Source organism: Phoxinus phoxinus, assembly GCF_949152265.1.
Source record: "Phoxinus phoxinus genome assembly, chromosome: 8".
NCBI lineage: Eukaryota > Metazoa > Chordata > Actinopteri > Cypriniformes > Leuciscidae > Phoxinus > Phoxinus phoxinus.
In genome coordinates, this window is record NC_136883.1 from 30,554,623 (window position 1) to 30,575,375 (window position 20,753).

A 20,753-nucleotide genomic window follows, 5' to 3' on the forward strand; every position below is an offset into this window, starting at 1 on the left:
AAACGAAAGAACATCTAAATTGATTCGACAGATGATTCTTTTAATTGATGAAGAGCTAATGACATGCTCAAGCATAGTCCGTAATTGTGACTTGTATCAAGAACATAAGGAAAAATGCGTTTAAAAACAATCCATTTTTGTCAGCTCATCTGTCATATGATTTACAACTCTTGACAGAACCATAGGCTTCCTCCTTGTGTGTGGCTTGCACTGAAACCACCAGAGAGCAGACAAGATAACAATCTTGCCCCCTGCAACCCATTCGATGGCTCTGAGATGACAATGTTTAAAGCCAAAAGCCCATAATGACGCTGTACTGCCTGGTTGAGGTGTTGGATGTTTATATTATAGCAACAGCAGAATTTGCTCGCATTCTTGCATGTTCCTCATGCCGGATCTTGGTTTCTCGGGCGGGACAGGACAGGACAGGACTGGGACGGGCTGGGCTGAGCAGATTTGGGATGATGGGGTTCGAAGGGTTGGATGAGTATCGACAGTGGAAGCTGGTTAAGAGTAACTCGGGCATTAACTCTCCTCCCCCGATGACAGGCCCTCAATCTCATCCTGGTCTCCACCAATAGCCATCCAGAACGCTTTAGCAACCTGATTGAGGGTACATCTACTGTTAGTTCAAGTTTTGGATTTGAAAAAGTATTAACATTAGTGTTAATTAGAGAATGATACCTTCTCTGCATGCACTTTCCTCTGTTCATGTGGCAACGAAGAGGCCTTGTCTACAAGAAATTTAAGAATAGTGAATACCATTTGTAAAAAAAAAAAAAAACAGGAATTCAATGTTTCAATTTAACTTATGCATACAGTAAATACATATATATTTCAATAATAAATATATACACACACACATATATATATATATACAAAATTTGAATTTGAAAATTTTCTTTAAAGAAATTAATACATTTATTTAGCAAGGACAAATTAAATTGTATAAAAAATTACAACATTGACAATAATAATAATAATATATATATATATATTAAATGCTTCTTAACCACCATCAGACTAGAGTAATGACCAGCTTTACCATTTACAGGAATAAATTGCATTGCTAAAAATATTAAAATAGAAAACAGTTCTTTTAAATCGTAATAATACTTCACAATATTGCTGTTTTACTGTATTTTTGATCAAATAATTGCAGCCTTGGTGAGCATAAGAGACTTCTTTCAAGATCTTACTGATCCCAAACTTTTGAACAGTAGTGTATAAATAAGTTAACCTTTCATCTCTTTCAATTTCGTAAAGAGTCGTTCAAAATTCTCCACATCTGCATCCCCAGCTGTTAGATTTGCCAACTCTTGGATATCTATATCAATCATGGGATCTGTGACAGATTGGCAAACATTTCATTAAACACTGAACAGAAGTACATTCAAATATATAAAAAATAGCTTGTTGCATTTGTACTTTTTATGATATTTTACCATTATTAACCTCCAAACCGACTATAAATATATAGCCATTAGCAAAAGTACATACCAACTACTGTGTCCACTGCATTATTCTGGTTATTCTCTGCTCTCTGGCTCTCCGTGCCTTCATCTGTACTGTCGGATGGGGAATGAGAGGACTAATAACAGGGAGAAAAACAGCCTGTTACAACTAGATGACAGAGAGTTCACCCAAAAATGAACATGCTGTCATCATTTACTCAAGTTGTTCCAAACCTGTATGAATTTCTTTCTTCTGCTGAACACAGAAGATATTTTGAAGAATATCGGTAACCAAACATTGACATCCATAGTATTTGCATCAATGTCTACCATCAACTGTCTGGAAACCGACATTCTTCAAAATATCTTCTTTTGTGTTCAGCAGAAGAAAGAAACTCATACAGGTGTGGAACAACTTGAGGGTGAGCGAATGATGACAGAATTTTCTTTTTTGGGCGAACTATTCCTTTTAAGACTAACATACACAGACAAAGCTAAATAATGTTCATCTACATATTTGAAATAGTAGAAAATGAGAAAAGACTAACCAGTGTCTCTTGACTGGGCCGTGGGTTGTTGTGATGAGAGGCCACCAGGCTGCTCATTAGCCCAAATCCCTGATTATGTACTGAGGGGAATAAATGATGATCAAAAGAAAAGTTTATTAACATTGCTTAGAATGAACCTGTGAATATGGTTTGTTGTAAATGGCATTGGTATTGCATAATGAATGATTTTTACACAGTTATTGAACTAAATTGAGCTGAATAATGTGAGCTGCTTTACAGCAGAATGTCTCTGTTACTCCTGTTTATTACTGTGAACAGGGCCGGCCCGAGGCATAAGCGAACTAAGCCGCTGCTTGGGGCCCCGTGGCCACCAGGGGGCCCCCAATCGAGTTTTTATTTTTTTTATTTTTTTTACACATATTAGATAACTTAAACGAGTGACATAAATGAATGAATGAATAATTCATGACAAGCGAATTCTGATTTTATTATCAATTGGCTATACCTGCTACAACTGCTGCTGTGTCTGCCAGCGTTTGAATCATGCGCATAATCTAGACACCTCGCGTGCATAGACAATTCGTGGGTGGGGAGACTTCTGTGATGAAAATAGACTTTAACTTTATTAATATGGTTTTAATAATCTTCATAATGTAACCGGGCGTTCGTATAGGGTTCACCTAACACTAACAGAAATAAGAAAATCATAAACGATAGCAGTTTGAAGTCTTCTCCACTTTATTATATTCCACACATCAGATCACTAACTCCAAAACCCCGCGACACTCGAGTACCAAGTGCGCATCTACGGCAAGCCCCGAGGGGAAAAATACATTGCATGCACACATATACAACTAGCGCCAGTACATCATTATTATTGTAACAGACTTTGTTGGATTCTGTCATGATGCAATCCAACAAAGTCTGTTACAATAATAATCTATAAATAAATTAAAAAGATTTTGAGGACAGTTACACTGTCAATAATTGTTATTGTTGTTGCTGTTATTATGTTTCTGATTTCTAAGTTTTGTCATTATTTTAGCAAATAATTGAGAGAGTTAGTAAAAGAGTAAAGTAAAAGTTAAACGTTTTAAAAACAAAAGTGAAAAATGTATGCATTTCATTAAGTATAATTTTTTTTGTAACATTCTATTTTTGATTATATCCATGTTTGTCTATTTTGGTTTTATTTTGTAGTTGAAGATTGCACATTTATTGCACATTTGTAAATAATTTATTTATGTTTTGTGGCAGTTTGTTTTCAGAAGTTTCAAAGAGTTAGTAAAAGAGTAAAGTACAAGTTAAAACTTTTTTATTTAAGTATCTATTTTTTATTAAGTATTTATTTTGTATTAATACATAACCTCACTGTATTAATTTATAATGTCGCATTATAGCATGACATTTGTGTCAATAATCGTCAAGCACAGGTGACTCCGCATGGTGGGAGGGGGCCCCCAAATCAAATTCGCTTAGGGCCCCCAAAAGGCTCGGGCCGGCACTGACTGTGAAGCTGCTTTGAAACTATTTCTATATGAAGTGCTATAAAAAAATAAACTTGACATTGAACATTTAGCATTAGGGCAGTACAATCTCACCATCTTTCATCTCGACACTGGACCACACGTTGGCATTGAGGGCCTGCAGGATTCTTTTTATTCCTGTGGACTCTGGGAAGTCATCTACGGGAGACGCAAAGTAAAAAAAAAAAAAAGACTGTAAACAAAACCATTTTTGTGCATAATCATGAAGTCTCTATGTCTTCTCTCTCACCATCTTCATCGGGTAGATCTTCAGGGTTGAGCTCTACTAATTCAAATGCGTGAGCCAGACACCATTGCTGGGCTTCCTGTCTGCTAACACCTGCAACGGTATATTCGCACCAAACTTAGCAAAAAAAAAACTACTGAACGATGGACGATACCAAACACATACTCACCGCTGTCACACACTTGGTCACACACTAGGATCAGCACTTCTGGAGCCAGTTCCTCCACTACTGATAACCAGGAGTTGACATTGTTAAGAGCGTCTTTCTGAAATACATAAAGAGGTGAATCAAGGGCACATGCATGAAATGGTGCAATTGTCAGCTGATCAATGTGTCCAATTGTCAGTCACTCACAGTTTTGCTGTCAAAATAAACGATGAATGCTTGCATAGACCGGGCAACCTCTGCATTCATGTCAAATTTACTTGAAACAACACATAGACTGACGCTTGCTGTGTAGTATTTGTTGTTAATTGTCCATGGAAACCAAGAAACTCTTTCCTCTATTTTGGTAGCTTGTGGCAGTGATTCTGAGCCCAAGATCTCTGGAATAAATACAGACAAAATTGTTATTGGCCAAGTGTGTATTTAAAATGAATTAAAAAACACTGGCAGTGAAAATAATCACTAAAATAAGCCATAATAAGTTAAATGAAGCCCAACACTGCCGCCTGCTGGACACACACAAAAAAACACTAGATATAAAGAATCACAATTTTTTTTTCTAAAATGTATTACAAGTAAAGCACTAACTTAGATAGATAGATAGATAGATAGATAGATATTATTAGAATACACCTTAATCACCCAATTTTACAGAATTGTATACATGCACAGTGTGAACATATATTATGTTTGTGTCAGGCTTTATATTGCACACGTATTATGTAGTGTATCACTGGACCAAGAATATTTGTAAATACCAGAAATGATTCACACATATTTTCCTGCTATATCACGCTGTATCAATACTCTAAGAACAAGGTATCTGTGGAAAACCAATATGAGAGACAAACGTGTAAAGAAAGCAATTGTACTTTAACGAAACATTGCATGTTACATGGAACGAGCAAAGAGTTAACGTTAGATGTAGATTTATAAGATGACAGTTGGGTAATCTTTACCAAAAATACTGCTTTATGCTATAGTTACACAATACATTAATGCACAATACATATTATCGTATTTATTCGTTTCGTTTATTGCTCGCGTTTGCAATTAGGAGACACGACTAATGATGTTTCTTGTTGACAGCTAACGTTAGCATAGCTGCAAGGCTAACGACTCTAGGATAAATTTCCCCCTGGTACTCACGTCTAATGAGCTCCTCTTCTTTAAAGCTGGAATCACAACTTGTGACTAAGATACACGGCAGAGTAGGTACTTCATCTACTTGATCATCTGCCATTTTATGCGTTTAGACACTTAAAAACAGCTCGAAATGAAAGTTAGCACGTTAGCAACAGCTGTCAACCTCCTCCAGGAAACCTTTCACCTCTAACCTTAACTTGCTTCCGTGTCTGCGCGTCTCGTGTGTGGAATAGAAAATCTGAAGTTTACTTTAAGAGTTGTTGCAAAGCGCCTTTTCAATGAATAGCTTTGGAAATAGCGTAAGTCAGTCGGTGATATATACTACTTAATAATGAAATAATAATAATAAAAACGAATAATACTTCCTGGGTCCTGACCGTGTTTCTCACAGAGCGTCGTGTTGCCATAGTTACGGCCAGACCAGACAAATATTAAGACTTGTACTTAAATGTGTCTTGAAACGCCAAAATAGTTATTTACTTGAGAAATGGCCGACGTGCTTAACAATAAGGATGAAGTTGGGCATATTTTAGTACAGGTAATGTAACAAGAAGGCTGACAGCTGTTTAAGTATTAAATATACAAAACTATGCTAGTTACATTAACATTATATTGTATGAATATTAGTAATATAATTGAATATGACATAGTTACGTTTGTAGGACTATATTATTGTGGGTTTTCTCGTGTGTTAGGTGCAGGATGATTTGAGACAACTAAAAAGGAATCTTGTTCGGATGACTGTGCAACAGAACGGGGAAGTTTTGGACATCCAAGCTCTGGATACAGCCATTAGCAGGACAGAAAATGGAATAAGGGTAAATAAATCACGACTTTATGACAACTTGACTAGAATATTTATGTATAGTTGAGGTCTGTATATCCTAATTACACAGCATAAGTTACATGACCAAATTTCTGTGTTGTCAGAAGAGTGTGCAAAGAGTGGGGAGTTTATCAAATTGCGAAATAAGTAAATACAACTATTTTATTTGAACCAAATTGAAATCTATTTAGGTCATCTTGCAGTCCCTGGCTTGTAATATTCATGCTATAAAACACACAAATATGTGTACTGTGATTCTGTCATGACAACTCTTGGAGAGATTGACATGCTAATGGATGTGGCATTGTTAATGTCTTTGGTCTTGGTGGAATAGATGCTACTGCTACTGCAGAGCAAGGGACTTGCTAACGTTACTGCTAATACATTTACAGACATTGCTGTGAGCATGCAAGACATGTTGCTGCTGCTGCTGCTGCACAAATAACATGTGAACTAACCCCTGTAGCAGATCTATACAGGTGGAGCTGGGGAAGGTAGAGGGTTTCTGAAAGCACACTGACTGCTAACAGCAAACAATGCCAATATTTGATGGTTGAGCTGCAAGTTCATTGGCTGCTGCTGCCACAGCGACCAATCAGCTGCGCTATGTAGATTATGATGTGATCACTTATTGAGTCAAGGACCTATCAGCCTGCGGCATCTACCCAATTTTAACTGAAAGCAACTTGCACTGACATATCTTCAAATATGTCAGTGTAATTGTTTTGTCTCAAGATGCACATCAGTAATGTTTTTTCTAAGGCACATTCATAAAAGCCACTTAAATGCCCTAATTAAACTAAGGCCTAATCCTGGTTTAGTCTAAACCCTGTCTGTGAAACCGGGCCCCAGAGTTTCATGACGAAACTTTGTAGTATATGTGAAGCATGGAAGAATAATGTACTGTATGTAAATATGATATCTGTTTATTGATTCATAGAGGCATGCAGAGGATTATCTGAAAACTATCAATAATCAGGTTTTGACTCTACCTTGTATTGAAGAGCCTGAAAAGAAGATTGCCCCTGCCAAACCTGTTAAATGGTATTTTTAAAAACTCTTATCCGAATATAATGTAATAAAAAATCTACAACAACAGAAGTATTTCAATTGCATAATGTAACATTGCATGAAATCTAAAATATCTGTCTAACATTTTTTCTAGGCAACCAGCATACGAGGCAATACCTAATGCACGTCCACAGAAAATCCAGATTTCTGGTCCATCACCTGGGGAAAAGGTTTCCATCTTTCTTTACACTCATTCATGACATTTGTTATGCCAAAAAAAATAAAAGTATTCTGTACTCTATATTCTTATCTATTCTATATCTTCCACACAGCACAAGTCAGCATTTATCACGCGTCTCCTCAATAACCCTTGTCACCCAAAGAACAAGGAGCTCATGCAACAAAATTATGGGATTCAGTTTCCTCAGCTGCACAAGAGAAATGGGGCCAGTGTGAGTTTCGGACAGGAATGATTCCATTCATTTCTTTTATTATTTAAAAAGGTCTATTAAAGTGACAGTTCAACCAAAAAAAAAAATCTGTCATAATCTACTCACTTTCATGTTGTTCCAAACCTGTATGACTTTTGTTCTTCTGCGGAACACAAAAGAAGATATTTTGAAGAATATAGTTTTTTTGTGACCATAGACATTGTACAGAAAGAAAAAAAACACTGAGACATTTCTCAGAATATTTTCTGTTATGTTCCACAGAAGACAGAAACTCTTTTTTTGGGTGAACTGTCCCTTTAATACTATAGTATTCTCTTTCCTTTATTTTACATGTGTGGCTGCATTAGAATCCAGCAGCTTTTATGATTAAGGCTTATTGATAGTGTTGATTATATGGTGACTGTTGCCTTACCACCAGCGTCTGCCACATGAGCCTCACGAAAAGAAATGACTGGCGTGTAATAATAGATGACTCCAGTTACTTTGCTTTCAAACAGGAGATGCGGATTTGAAGGTCACCTGGTTTGGCAGTGACAGCTAAATCTGTCTGTTGGTAAACAAATTAATCTTTCGAAAGGTCACCATTTGTTTTGGTGCTCCCCTCCCCTTCTGCTCTCCGCTGCGGTTCTTCCTCTATCTCCTGCATCCTCTGCCTGTCACTCGTGAGGAGGCTGTCATGTTGTTGAGAAGAAGGTATGAGACTTGGCTGCCGAAAGCAGACAGACGCAGATTGCGGCACATCAGCATTCTTCTGAGGACGGCCACCGCCTGATTGCAGTTGTATGGGCTGCTGCTTTACAGCTGTCTCAGGACAGGCACTGGTACCTGTTCCCGCATGCCAATAAGACAGCCGTGGCTTACCCAACTGGCACTCGCTGGCGCTCTGCCTGCTGCATCAATACCTCTATGCTGTCGGCTAGTTCTCCGCTGAGTCTCCAAAGGAGCTCCCACTTTTTTTATTCTTTTTTATTTTTTTTTAAATGTCCCCTTGTACCACTTAAACAGCTGCAAGCCTCAAAACCACTCCAAACACCTGGCTGGTGCTCGTGGTTTGTCAGAGAGCTCAGTGGTGTGACAACAGACAGGCCAGAGAACATCATGGGGAGAATCCAGAACAGCAGGATGAGGAGAGTACAGAAGGGCTGTGTCTGGCATGTGCCCACAACTTGACAAACTCACAGTGTGCTCTCCATTATATGTTTTTCGGCAATGTGACCGACCTTGTTCTTTGATGCTGTTTTGTGTGCTATGAATAATGCATGTTCTACTCGTAGCATTTTTTATTTTATTTTACACCAAAAAAGTTTATCTTGCTTTTAATTGGCTATAAATTGTCGGTAGATAACACGTTTTTATTGGGCGTTTTGTGACATTATGTGTCTTCGGGAGTAATTTGTGACTTTTGGTGCTTGTTTTTATCAAAATGATTATAAAAATTAATGGTGAATTATATTAGTCGCTTTATGACTATTGCAAAAATCCTAATTGTTGCGGTACATCCATTTTATTGTGGAATGTGGAGCTTGGCTTTCATTTGATTTATGAACTATTATATGATAATGAGGAGGTATGAGCATTTTAGGCATTGCTCTGATGGAATTTAATTCTAGAAGATTTCAAACAGCTGTTCACTTGAGAGAAGGTGCGAGGCAAATAAACCGAGCCGTGCTCAAAGTATCCAGAAAGCATTGCCAGCATGTGATTGATTGCTTCAGGGAAGGGGCTTATTGGCCAGTTTACAATGTCATTAACTGCCTGTATTTTAGCTCCAGCTTTATTTTAATGAATGCAGAAAATCTGTTGGTTGTAATCACACAACATCACCGCGCTCTCTCTCGCAAATGTGCACGCACTTGTGATTCGCAACAGCCAACGGAACAGAGAGAAAGAGAAACCATATTTCTTGACATCTACAAGCTGCCACCGGCCTGATTAATGGATAGTCGTCTCTCAGCCTTTTACAACAAAGTTTTGTTTGGAGGGAAAAATCTGATCGGTGACCCGAAGCTAATAGCATTCTCCATGAGCAAGTTACTGAGCGAAGTATGTTCCCTCTCTCTTCTTCTACTATGGGGTGAATGGTGGCTTTAGAGCCTGCAGGCAGGTCTTTTTGGCCCAGTGAGACGGGGCAGCAGGTTAATACCCTTTGTTCTGTCACTTTCAATACCTCTGACCTTTGACCACAGAGCTATCATTCGAGGCTCAGTAATTCCTCCATATTTGGACAATGTTTTATTGCCTTTTGAAGACATTCCCTTACTTAAAGGGTTAATTCTGAAAGTGAATAGTGACCATGTTTGCCTTATACTGATTGTAACACAACAAACTTAAATATCCAAATGAGATTTGAATGCTAAATTTAGGAATTTAAAGCATCAAGTACAGTGAAATAAACCATAACAGATTTTCTGGATAAAGTATTTAAAATAACTACATTCCATACTTAGGTGAACCACAAGGGTTAGAAAGAGTATAATGTGTAATTATGTAATGGAAATGTGCTTGCCTTGGTTTTTCTAGGTTGGGACTCAAAGAGTGGTCACTGGTCCCGCTTTAGGGAATTTCGCTGCAACACATGGAGGTCTTCCTAAACAACTGCACCCCAAATCACTACCCGAATGTGAGCACACCAATGCAGGTATAAACTCCTTGGAACAACTGATATTTATTCATACATTATAAACAGTACCGTTCAAAACTTTTGAGTCAGTAAGATTTTTAAAGGTTTTTGAAAGAGGTCTTTTAAGCTCACCAAAGCTACATTAATTTGATCAAAAATATAGTAAAAAAAAAATTAAGTAAGTTGTAGCCTGGTTGACACCAGACCTTACTCAGTTGTAACTGAGAGTGGGTCTGGGGAAGGTTCATTCACAGCCCATTTCCAAAGGGGCGTCACCAACGGACGTCGCTCAAATGCCTCTGAGCACAATTGGATAGACCTAAAACCAATCAGAGCGATCGTCATCGTGTAAAGCCCGCCTCAACGTTTTGTGATTGGTGCCTCAATTTGGAAAAATTAGAAATGGGCTTGAATGGCCGGACGGATTTGCAGAGCAAATCTCAAATTTGCCGGAAGTTAATCAGGGTTTTCCCAGGCTAGTAATATTGTGAAGTATTATTAGAATTTAAAAAACAGTTTTCTATTTTAATATATTTTAAAATGTAGTTTATTCCTTTAATGGCAAATTAATCATTACTTCATTAATCATTCTAATATGCTGATTTGGTGCTCAAGAAATATTTCTTATTATTATCAATGTTAAAAACAATTGTACCGTGTAATATTTTTGTTCAAACCGTGATGTTTTTTTTTTCAGGATTCTTTGATGAATAAGTTTAAAAGAACAGGATTTATTTGAAATGTACTTTTTTTTTTTTTACATAAAAATGTCTGTACTGTCACATTTGATCAATTTAATATGGCCTTGCTGAATAAAAGTACTACTTTCTTTAAAAGAAAAAAATATTACTTAACCCAAACTTTCGAATGGTAGTATATATGCTTAGATTTGTTTGTTTGTGCCCTTTTTGTTTTCATGAGTAATGTGCTGCAGTCACAATAAAACCCTGAAATATTTTGTGTGCAGATCCTCACTGCAGATTTTATTGAGACTTGGTTTGTTATGCATTTCAGCGCAGCAACCCTCTACAGCTGGCCTCTCTTCAGTGCAAACTCCACCACAGCCTAAAGCTGTCCATGTGCTCCAGAGAGAGGACAGTGGCCAAAGTAAGACGGGTCAGTCTATTTCCATAATGTCATTACACACTTGCGGCCTACATTTAAAGTTAGAAGGTCAATTTGTATGTATCCAAAAAATCTGCTTTTTTTCGTGTATTGGATTCCCACAATCTACATTCACAGGGAGAGTCAACTGAAGTCATTTCGGGGACAAGAAAACAAAAATAAATTTTTGTTCAATTAACATTTGATTGTGATATCTGTGATATCTTGTTTTAAGTGTCAGTCATGCATTTAGTACTTTTTGAAATATACACAATGTTGGGGGTAACGCATTACAAGTAACTTGAGTTACATAATAAGATTCCATTTTTCATGTAACTAGTAAAGTTTATTTTTTAAAAACAAAATATAGGTTACTTTTTCAAATTAGTAACGCAAGTTACTTTGTTTTTCAAATCCGTTGTGTAAACATTATACAGTAGTTACTGTAGTTATGAGCATGCATTTTTTACTCATCTCACATAAAAACAGGTTCAGTATTACTCAAAATCAATAAAAACAGTGAAATGCAAACTCGCAATGTTACGCAAACCTGCAATAATTAAATGTTAAATTACACAAATATACTTTATACATTTAATCTCACTATATTAATCAATGTCCTCGCTGCTTACCTTTGATGATCCAATTCAACCAGATTCTAATAAGGAAAGATGACTTTTTATTGCTGAAGTTAGAGGTTACATCCGAAATCGCATACTTCCCTACTAGGCGATAAACAGTATGTGACAAAACAAGCATGAATTCACAGTATTTATAAAAGAGTATGCAAAAAGTACCCGGATGACATACTTCTTCTGGTGAGATTCTGAAGTGTGCATCCGATGGACACTTTACCCTCCCATGAGGCCATGGGAGAGGATTTATGAATGGCAGTGAAGTGATGCAACTGACGCTGGTAGGTCACATGACACAGCATGGCAAATGTAGTATGTCCGGATTACATTCATTCATACTATAGAAAATACTTTTTTAGCGGCCGTGAAGTAATTACTTATTCAAAATAATCAAGAGAGTATGCGATTTCGGACGCAGCCAGAGTGTTGAACTTTCTTCTCCTCCGTCCTATCCTTCTGTAATCGAGAAAGGCAGCACAGCTGAAAGGTTTGTTTGAGCTGCGCCCTCTACTGTACAGGCGTGAATTTGCATTTCCTTCAGCCTGAGGCTTATTCATTTCACTTTTGGTGTGAGAAAGGGCCTTTACATCTGCCAAAAGGATAGGACTTTTTTTGTTATTATAAAACAAACAAGCAAGCCCAGCCCAGGTGAGAAAAAACTAGTAAAGCAACACATTTCTTTTCATAAAATGTAACTAAGTAATGCAATAAGTTACTTTTTAAAGAACACTGTTTTCTGCTTTTCAAATAACGAAATAAATATGATGTATATTTATATATTGTCTTTTTCATACTTTTTATTATATCTGTTGTACTTTTTATACTTCATACAGTCTTTGACAGATGACTGCGGTATGTACTTCTTATCTGGTTAATGGTAGATGAGTCAGAAAAGGCTTGTAAACGGGAGATGGATGTGAGTAGAGACAGAATGGCTCTTGGAAGATCATCATCCGAGAGTCAAACATCCAGGAACATGCGAACTCCCCCTCCTTCAGCTGCTTCTGCAAGCTCTGACAACAGAGTACCGACTCATGGTTTAGCCCGACTCACCCCACTTAACCTGCAGGTATTATTTATTTATACTGAGGTGCATAAAGTTATTTATGACAAGGATATATAGTGTGCTCTGCTCGCTGAGTTGGCAAAACGCTCATTTTCCATTCCCACATGTGTGTCTTCTGTTTCTAATAATCATTTGTTGTTTGGACTGTTATTTTATGTTGTATTTTGCCTGTGAACACATACTAAACATGCAATCTGGTCATGAAAGCTTACTGACTGATAATCAATTTTCCTTTTCTGTTTAAAGTGACCTTTTACCCCTGATGTAATGTTAAATGTGTCAGAAATAGCTTCAGGGAAGATATGGGCAATGATTTGAAATGGTCACCCTCTGCAAGCCAGTGGCCTTTCGGATTTAAAAATAAGCTTTTACAGTTGCTTTCTACTCAGTTAATGGATTTCATTGTTTTTATTTATTTATGTATTTATATGTTACAGACATTTATATGTATTTATATGTTACAGACTAAATTTGTGTCCAAAATGACATTTTATACACTATGTACTCAAGCTAGTCTAGTGTATGAATTCTATAAGGTTATTTTGTCATTCAGCATCAAGAGTCTGATAGCCAGTTGAGTCGCATTAAGTGTCCAATATTCCACACTTTTCTTCCTGGTTAATTCAGTCCATCATCCGGGTATTTGAAGTGCACTTTTTCTTTTTGGAATTTTTAGTGTGAATGCACTACGCACACTTTTTATACTACAAAACGGCATAGAGTAGTGCATAAGTGTGCAAATTGAGACTCGTTTCTAGTTTTAGTAACCCTTTTTTTATTAATTGCAATAACCATTTGCCTTTATATAATATGCATTTCTTTCTTCTTAGAACATTCCAGTGCAAGCTGCTGTCAGCAAATATCCTTTCACCATAGTTGAGGGTCAGATTGACCCGGACGCTCCTGACTACTGTAGGTTTAAAAAGCAGTACTGTCTGTGCTGGGTTGCAATTGTGGAGGCTCTGGATCAGCTGCAGCGGATGCTACTGGACTTTGCGGTGCCATTGGCGCGGGTGTGCGGGGAGCGACTGGCAGCTTGCGTGCAGAGCAGTGAGCTCAACTGGAGAGGCAGCAGGGGCCGGTGCGCCCATGTGGAGAAGCTGCTCTCGGTGCTGGAGAACAGGGATGAGGTATGGGATCTGATGTGCCAGCCCGGCCAGCGCTACAAAGGCAACGGGGGGCATCAGGCAGCGGCTGTGCGCATCCAGACCTGCTGGAGGCGTCACTCTGCCCGTACCGCCTACCTGCTCCAACTCAGGCCCAAATGGGCGGCACAAATTATTGCCATGTCTCTGCTGAAACGTGCCAAACTGGGCCATTTAAAGGAGAGTCTGCAGGCCTCACGTCTCCGCCAACTGGAAAACTACCGCACCCGAGCAGAGGTAAATCACATACACATTTATACAACAGTTAGTTCTGGTCCTCGGATCTGATAGGTCGAACAGCATTACAAAAGCATTGATATAATGTTTTAACAGGGGGGTTCGCATGCTTGTCTTTTGTACATTCCGGATTGTCAGTCTGTAGGTATTCAATTTGATAAGAAACAAAGTACGAGGAACAAGTATGAATGTGTGTAATATGAATTAAATCTGGACATACTACACCCACCATGTTAGTTTTGTCGTGTGTTCATGGCCATTAACAACAACTTTCCAGTGGTATAATGGGATAGTAAAGTGTCTATCGGATGCGAACTTCACAATCTCGGCAGAAATAGTTGGGCATCCGGGACGGGTACTTTTCACCTGTTCTATGAATACTACAAATTCGGAAATACAACTTATTGTAGAATAGATACTGTTTTTTGCCTAGTACCGGTATATAGTAGGGGAGTTTACAGATTCGGATGGAGGGGTTATAATAATATTATAATGAAAGATTATAATAATAATCTTTATTATAACTGAGTCATTCAATTGTTCAACCAATTGGTTCATTCAGGAACGAAACAACTGTTGTTATTTGTGAGTCATTATTCAACTGATTCATTTAAAAAAACTGATTCATTTGCAACTTTCTTTATGAATGAGTTAATTAAATAATTTGTTCAACCAATTCGTGCAAAAAACTGAATAAGTGTTGCAGCTGTTCTGCTGTGGATCCTGAATCCGTGAGCAGTACTTCCTCTCACAAGAAGTTCTCTGGGACACTCTTGATCGCTAAAGTAAAGTGTTGTATCAAATCAGGCTGAACACACCTGTAAAGAACACGTTTCATCAATGTAGCGTTGGAGAGAATTGAACTTTCAGTGCAGAGGTGCTTATACAAAGAATAATTGTGATAGCACAAGCTCACGTTTAGATTAAGTTTCTATTTGTCAGAGCAGATGTTTCGTCTGTGCTGTCATTCCTGTAACATCTTTATGAATCTCGCATGTCTCTTAATTAGTGCCCACATGTTCATTTATCCTCACCGTCACTCACTGTGAGAGGAGACACAAGCTTGTGTATGTTTCCACCCTTTAAACACTCACATCCTTTTAATTAAGCCTTAATCTTCCCCTGGCAGAAAGCTTCATGTAGCCTGCTAATTGAATTAATAGAGGGAAGATGTTTCTAAGTATGCACTTAGCTGATTTAATTAATGTGATTTATGCTTGGTTTGTCTCCATGAGACCCAGGGAGAAAGACAAGCATAATTTCCTCACTTTGCTGCCATCGGTGGGCCGACAACGTGATAAATCCATGTGCTGGTGGGTGCTGACTGTCACTGATCACTTTTATTCTCTTTTATTCTCTGCTGTGATTCACAGAGTCTGGCAGCCAACTGGAAACACATCACCTCCGCCAAAAGGACGATTATCCACGTCCCATCATTGGGTAATTCCTTTGCATCTGTTATGATGGCTCCTGGTCACATCTTATTTTTAAGGGGGGAAAAAATAAACACAAATGCATTTGTCAAAAACATTGAGACCTGCACTGGCTATTGAGATGAGAATGAGTGTGAATTGTAATCACCAGCAGATGGAGTGTGATTTTTGCACTGGGGGTGGCTGAGGAGAGGCCCGTGTGAGCTAGGATAATTAAGAAGTTGAACCCTATTGTTTTTATTGCCTCGCTCTGTTAGTTTGCATACATTTACTCATTTGATTATAGAGATTCGTTTCTAGCAGTCTTTTTGAGGATTTTGAGTGTCCTGACTTAGAATAGAGTCATTAACTTGTTGATAAAATCTAATTTTCAAATCATTTTAATTTGTTTGACAGGATATTCCCAGCATCAGCGACTCAGTCACAGGGGATTTGATGTTCTTCAGAATACCCAAATGGGGCGACTATGTGACATCAGAGGTGAGGAATTTACCCACAAATTAAATTGGATTGATAGAAGACACATGCAAATGAACACAGTACTGTTTGTGTCACATACAGATGAGAATGTCGAGGTCATCTACGTGTCTCCGGTGTGCCTGGGAGAGGATGTTCTCCAGTACTACACTCACCTGCTGGGCCTGCAGACAGCCATTGAGCTGGGTGACGCTTCTGCGCCTGAGTCCAACTGTGCCAAACGCTTCACCATCCTCATGCCAGAAGCATTGGAGTATTTTTCAGTATGGTGCTCCACACATACACACACACACACACACACACACACACACACACACACACACACACACACACACACACACACACACACACACACACACACACACACACACTTAGCTATCTAAATGGGGACATTCCATAGACGTAATGGTTTTTATACTGTACTAACTGTATACTCTATCTCCTTACGCTAACCCTACCCCTAAACCCATGTCACAAAACTTTCTGCATTTCTACATAAAAAAAAAAAACTTTCATTACTTTATTTTTATACCAGATTTAAATGGTAATGGTAAATGGACTGCATTTATATAGCGCTTTCACAGACCCAATGGCCACCAAAGCACTTTACATTGCCTCACATTCACCCATTCACTCACTCATTCATACACCGACGGCGGTGTCAGCCATACAAGGCGCCATCCAGCTTGTCGGGAGCAGCTGGGGTTAGGTGTCTTGCTCATGGACACCTCGACACTTGGTCAGGTGGAACCGAGGATTGAACCACCAACCTTTCGGTTTGTAGACAACCTACATGAACCACTGAGCCACTGCCGCCCTATTTTACAAATGAGGACGTCCCTAAAGGGAGGTTTTTGGAGATTTTGGTCAATTCTGGGTACATATTTGTCCCCAAAATATAGTTAAGTAGGTACACACACACAAACCTAGGTGTTCATACACAGACCTTTTGTCTCCCCTCAAAGTGGTTTCTGAAATATGGTGGTGAACATAAATTTGTAAATCATTTTTATAGAAGAATTTGTTGTGCTATTTCTCACCTGTAGAGGGTGACAGAGGCACCCTGTGTTGCACATGTCCTATGAATGATTAGGTTTGAATGCAATAATCTCTGGATTAATATGAGTATTTTTCGACATTTAGAATCATTTGATATTGTACAAAACTACCGTAAATGTATATATACATTGATTGAATGAATGAATCGATAGATAGATAGATAGATAGATAGATAGATAGATAGATAGATAGATAGATAGATAGATAGATAGATAGATAGATAGATAGATAGATAGATAGATAGATAGATAGATTGGCAGACAGACAGACAGACAGACTGACTGAATGACTGACGGATAATATAGTCTGTACTTTGCAAGGAGAGTTTTTTTCGCAACACTATGCAAATTTGTTTCTACAGTTATTGTAGGCCTGACTGGCTGCACGTGCAACACAACACGTTATTTATATATTGCCGCATAGTGCACGAGTGGCACGCGCTGCCTCTTCCCTGTCGATTCCTCTCTGTGTGTAAACTCTGCCAGACGTGTCAGCAGGATAAATCTCTGTTAGCCGTTGCTGCCAGCGTGGCATGCCAATGACAGACGGGACAATTCTGCTTGGATCAAACATACAGATGTGGAGTAATTAGTGCTTTCCCCACAGAGCCCATCACTAAGCACATAGTAAAGACAAGAGGCTGCAGAGGTTTACGGCCCTCCCCTGACTCTCCTTTATCAATTTAACGTGTTGGAGTACAGGAGAGGTCATGACCCCTCCGGCTGCACGTAATGGGCCCAATGTGTTTGCGCGTGTCTATAAATTACAGCCATAGACAAAGGGAGAGGTAAGGCCTTAGAGCTATAGTGGAAAGGACAGTTATTTATGTACACAAAGATCTCTGAGATTTCACCTTTGTGGGGGAAATATACATAATAAAAATGTATTTTCATAATGTATTCTCTTTATTAGAGCTTATTATCTTTATACAGCATTAATTCTGCAGCTTTTGTGTTCTTCAAATTGACTCACAACAGTGCATTATATTCCTCTTACAGACCAAAAACATGTGTCTAGCTTCGCTCCTGAAGTACAGCCCACGAACACTAAAGCGCATCAAGAATTTGATCCAGGGGAAGCAGGCCTACATGATTGGCGGTGTCACCCACATCGATGACCTGGCTGTGGCAGATGAGCTGGAAGTTCCTCTTCTGGGCACAGAGCCTGCGGTGGCCCAGCTATACGGCACTAAATCTGGAGGAAGAAGGATCTTCAGCAGCGCGGGAGTCGATGTGCCTCCGGGAAAGTGGGATATATACACCCTGGAGCAGGTCAGTGAACCATCCGTCCATCTGTCCGTCCATCTATGATGTAATATTAAGAGTAATTCATATGTCTCTCTCCAAGCTTTATGAAGGTCTGGCTCAGTTGATGACAGAACACATGGAAGTCCAGCGATGGCTCTTCAAGATAGATAGCGAAGTAGGTGGACGGGGAACGGCTTATTGTGACGTCAGCTACCTAAAATGCCGCCCATGGGCACAGCAGGAGTTTATCCGCCACGGGCCTAAACAGTGGAGAGCGTCACTTTCTCAAGTAAGGGTAGGACTGCTTTATTTTGTTAACTTTAAATACCCTTCAGTTATACGATTGGAATTTTTTTTTTTTTTTGAGAAAGGATACATTTTATTATTTACATTGTATTATTATTCATTATTTTAATTATGTTTCATTTAATTATAGTTATCAGGGTCATTTATACACTTCATTTAAATTGAATATAAGTTCCTTGAACTATTTCAGTACTAAAATAGCGTAATGTGTTAGCATTTAATAAAACCTTAATACAATATTGATAATACTAAACATTTCACACACAAAAAAACAAAGTTTTAGTAAGGCAGGGTAGATGCCAGTGATTTTGCCTTTAAAATGAATAAAATAAATCCGTTGAGAACATTTGTTCTGATTTGTCCTAAACGCAGACCATTCAGATGCACACCCTAACTCTGCATGAGTGCGTGCCTATTTTGCAACAGTAGCAATTTAGAAGTATCAAGTGGCTTGTTTTTTAAATGCAAAATGAAATGTGCCATTTCTTTTATTTTGCAAATGCAGCTACACTTCAGTCACAAGCGTTGTTCATTAGAATTTCCGCTTTGCCTGGTTTTTATATTTATATTCTGTACAAAATTCACCCTTGTCTCAATGGCAAGCCTGTCATTATCGACCAAGGCCAAACTTTGATGCCATGAGAGTGCTTATGACTCAAATACATGGGAAATTAATAATGAGTCATTAGAATTTTAGCATATTTATTATGTATTCTAATTCAAATGTGATGTATTCAACAGTCTGTTGTGTTTTTTAAAACGCATCAGTTTTATCCGCCTGTAATCATGTTCATAACCCTCTTCTGCATCATATGCTTACAATTTGGCCCTTGATTTAAATACAGTGTTTTGCCATTACACCGTGAGCTTTGTATAAACTAATTACAGGGTTATCATCATACGATGCTGTGTGCAAAATCAGACCTAGCTTCTTTTTTTTCTTTCTTTTTTTTCCCATTCCAGCCTTTTATTGTAACCTTCTATCCCGGGGGCAATAGGAGGCCACGTGTCCAACCTCCAAGCTATTAGCTCAGTCCCTAATTTACACTGAGGCCGAGAGAGGAATCTGGGGCTGTAATTGTAGTGGCATTGGCGCTGTTAATTACAGAGGTAAGCGGTTGAGGCCCAGCCAAGCTCCATTATGGTGATGGCGGTGAAGGAGCTTTAAATGGGGGCTCTTCACCAGCTGGGGTCCCAGTGAGAGGAGAGGGAGCTGGGGCCTGATGAGCTGGCCTGCACCCTTAGGGCTTCTGGGCCATATGGAAGCCAGTACGGGCCTTTATTCTACCTCTTCAACCTTTTTAATCAATGGCAAGCTCTGCTAACAGAATGGAGAGCGCAGAGGTTATTTCAGCGTGTCATTCACTTTCTACAAATCTGTATTCACTCTTTTAGTGGCAATTTTGCCATTCTGCAGCACCCCTCATAAGTGAATTGTGAATGTCATTCGTTTTATTTATCTTTTTGTCATGCTCATTGCACTTTATTACTCAAGCTAGTAAATTCAGCAACAAATGCGGAAATATTGTAGAGCAGATTTATCAGTGTAATGTTTTAATTGCCGTAGGTAATAAAGGGTAAATATTGCCTTTTGTTCTTTAAGTACACAAAATTTGTATGTATGACGTCTGCTGCATATTTGCAATTAAATTTTTAAAACGTGCATTTGAAGGGCCACTATCCTCTGAGAAAAATATTATAATGATTTTGTAATTATCAGAACGCAATTATAAGTGCTCAGTGGCTTCACATAAGTTTTGCGTTTGGCTTTATTTATAGGAGTCATAGGAGTTTAAATGCTATTTTGCTTCTCTAGGGAGCTGTTTTTAGTATAATGCATCCTTTAATTTCCCCCCTGTCAAGCCCGGGTGTATGGCGAGCTCCCCCCTCTATTTACCCTATTTACTGTGTGCACATTGTTTAATTATTGATTCTGTAAGGAGCCTCTTCTAATGCAAGGGGAAGAATACAAGAACCCATGTGGCCCTATAGAGGAACAGCCACAGAGATAAGTGTGAAAACAGACCTAGAGGCAGTGTGAAGAAAGATTCTTTGCAGTTTGTTTGGGAGGCCCAAACCCAGAGGGG

General features: G+C 38.6%; 2 protein-coding genes across 6 annotated transcripts in view; one reads left to right on the top strand and one right to left on the bottom strand.

The window, feature by feature from the left end:
• Positions 1-19: 19 nt before the first annotated feature.
• aagab (alpha and gamma adaptin binding protein) lies at positions 20-5,455 on the bottom strand. Its single transcript, XM_079620948.1, has 10 exons — positions 5,052-5,455; positions 4,092-4,282; positions 3,906-4,002; positions 3,740-3,829; positions 3,565-3,648; positions 2,003-2,082; positions 1,501-1,591; positions 1,241-1,345; positions 685-734; positions 20-603 (listed from the first exon to the last, which is right to left on the bottom strand). Exons 1-10 carry the CDS (start codon positions 5,143-5,145, stop codon positions 526-528), a joined length of 960 nt encoding a protein of 319 aa, XP_079477074.1. The 5' UTR covers positions 5,146-5,455; the 3' UTR covers positions 20-525.
• Positions 5,426-20,753, top strand: part of iqch (IQ motif containing H) — a 26,620-nt gene continuing 11,292 nt past the window's right edge. Inside the window, exons 1-14 of one of the 5 annotated variants that reach the window (XR_013798583.1) lie at positions 5,426-5,586; positions 5,744-5,866; positions 6,815-6,918; positions 7,040-7,115; positions 7,218-7,337; positions 9,858-9,975; positions 10,972-11,073; positions 12,578-12,765; positions 13,593-14,144; positions 15,518-15,584; positions 15,974-16,057; positions 16,139-16,317; positions 18,112-18,384; positions 18,461-18,655. Coding sequence is in view for 4 of the 5 variants with exons in the window: in XM_079620942.1 (XP_079477068.1) it covers positions 5,536-5,586; positions 5,744-5,866; positions 6,815-6,918; positions 7,040-7,115; positions 7,218-7,337; positions 9,858-9,975; positions 10,972-11,073; positions 12,578-12,765; positions 13,593-14,144; positions 15,518-15,584; positions 15,974-16,057; positions 16,139-16,317; positions 18,112-18,384; positions 18,461-18,655 (2,232 nt within the window). In the remaining variant the exon portion in view is untranslated. The remainder of the gene's footprint in view (positions 5,587-5,743; positions 5,867-6,814; positions 6,919-7,039; positions 7,116-7,217; positions 7,338-9,857; positions 9,976-10,971; positions 11,074-12,577; positions 12,766-13,592; positions 14,145-15,517; positions 15,585-15,973; positions 16,058-16,138; positions 16,318-18,111; positions 18,385-18,460; positions 18,656-20,753) is intronic. The other 4 variants (XM_079620944.1, XM_079620943.1, XM_079620945.1 and 1 more) reach the window with 4 other exon arrangements.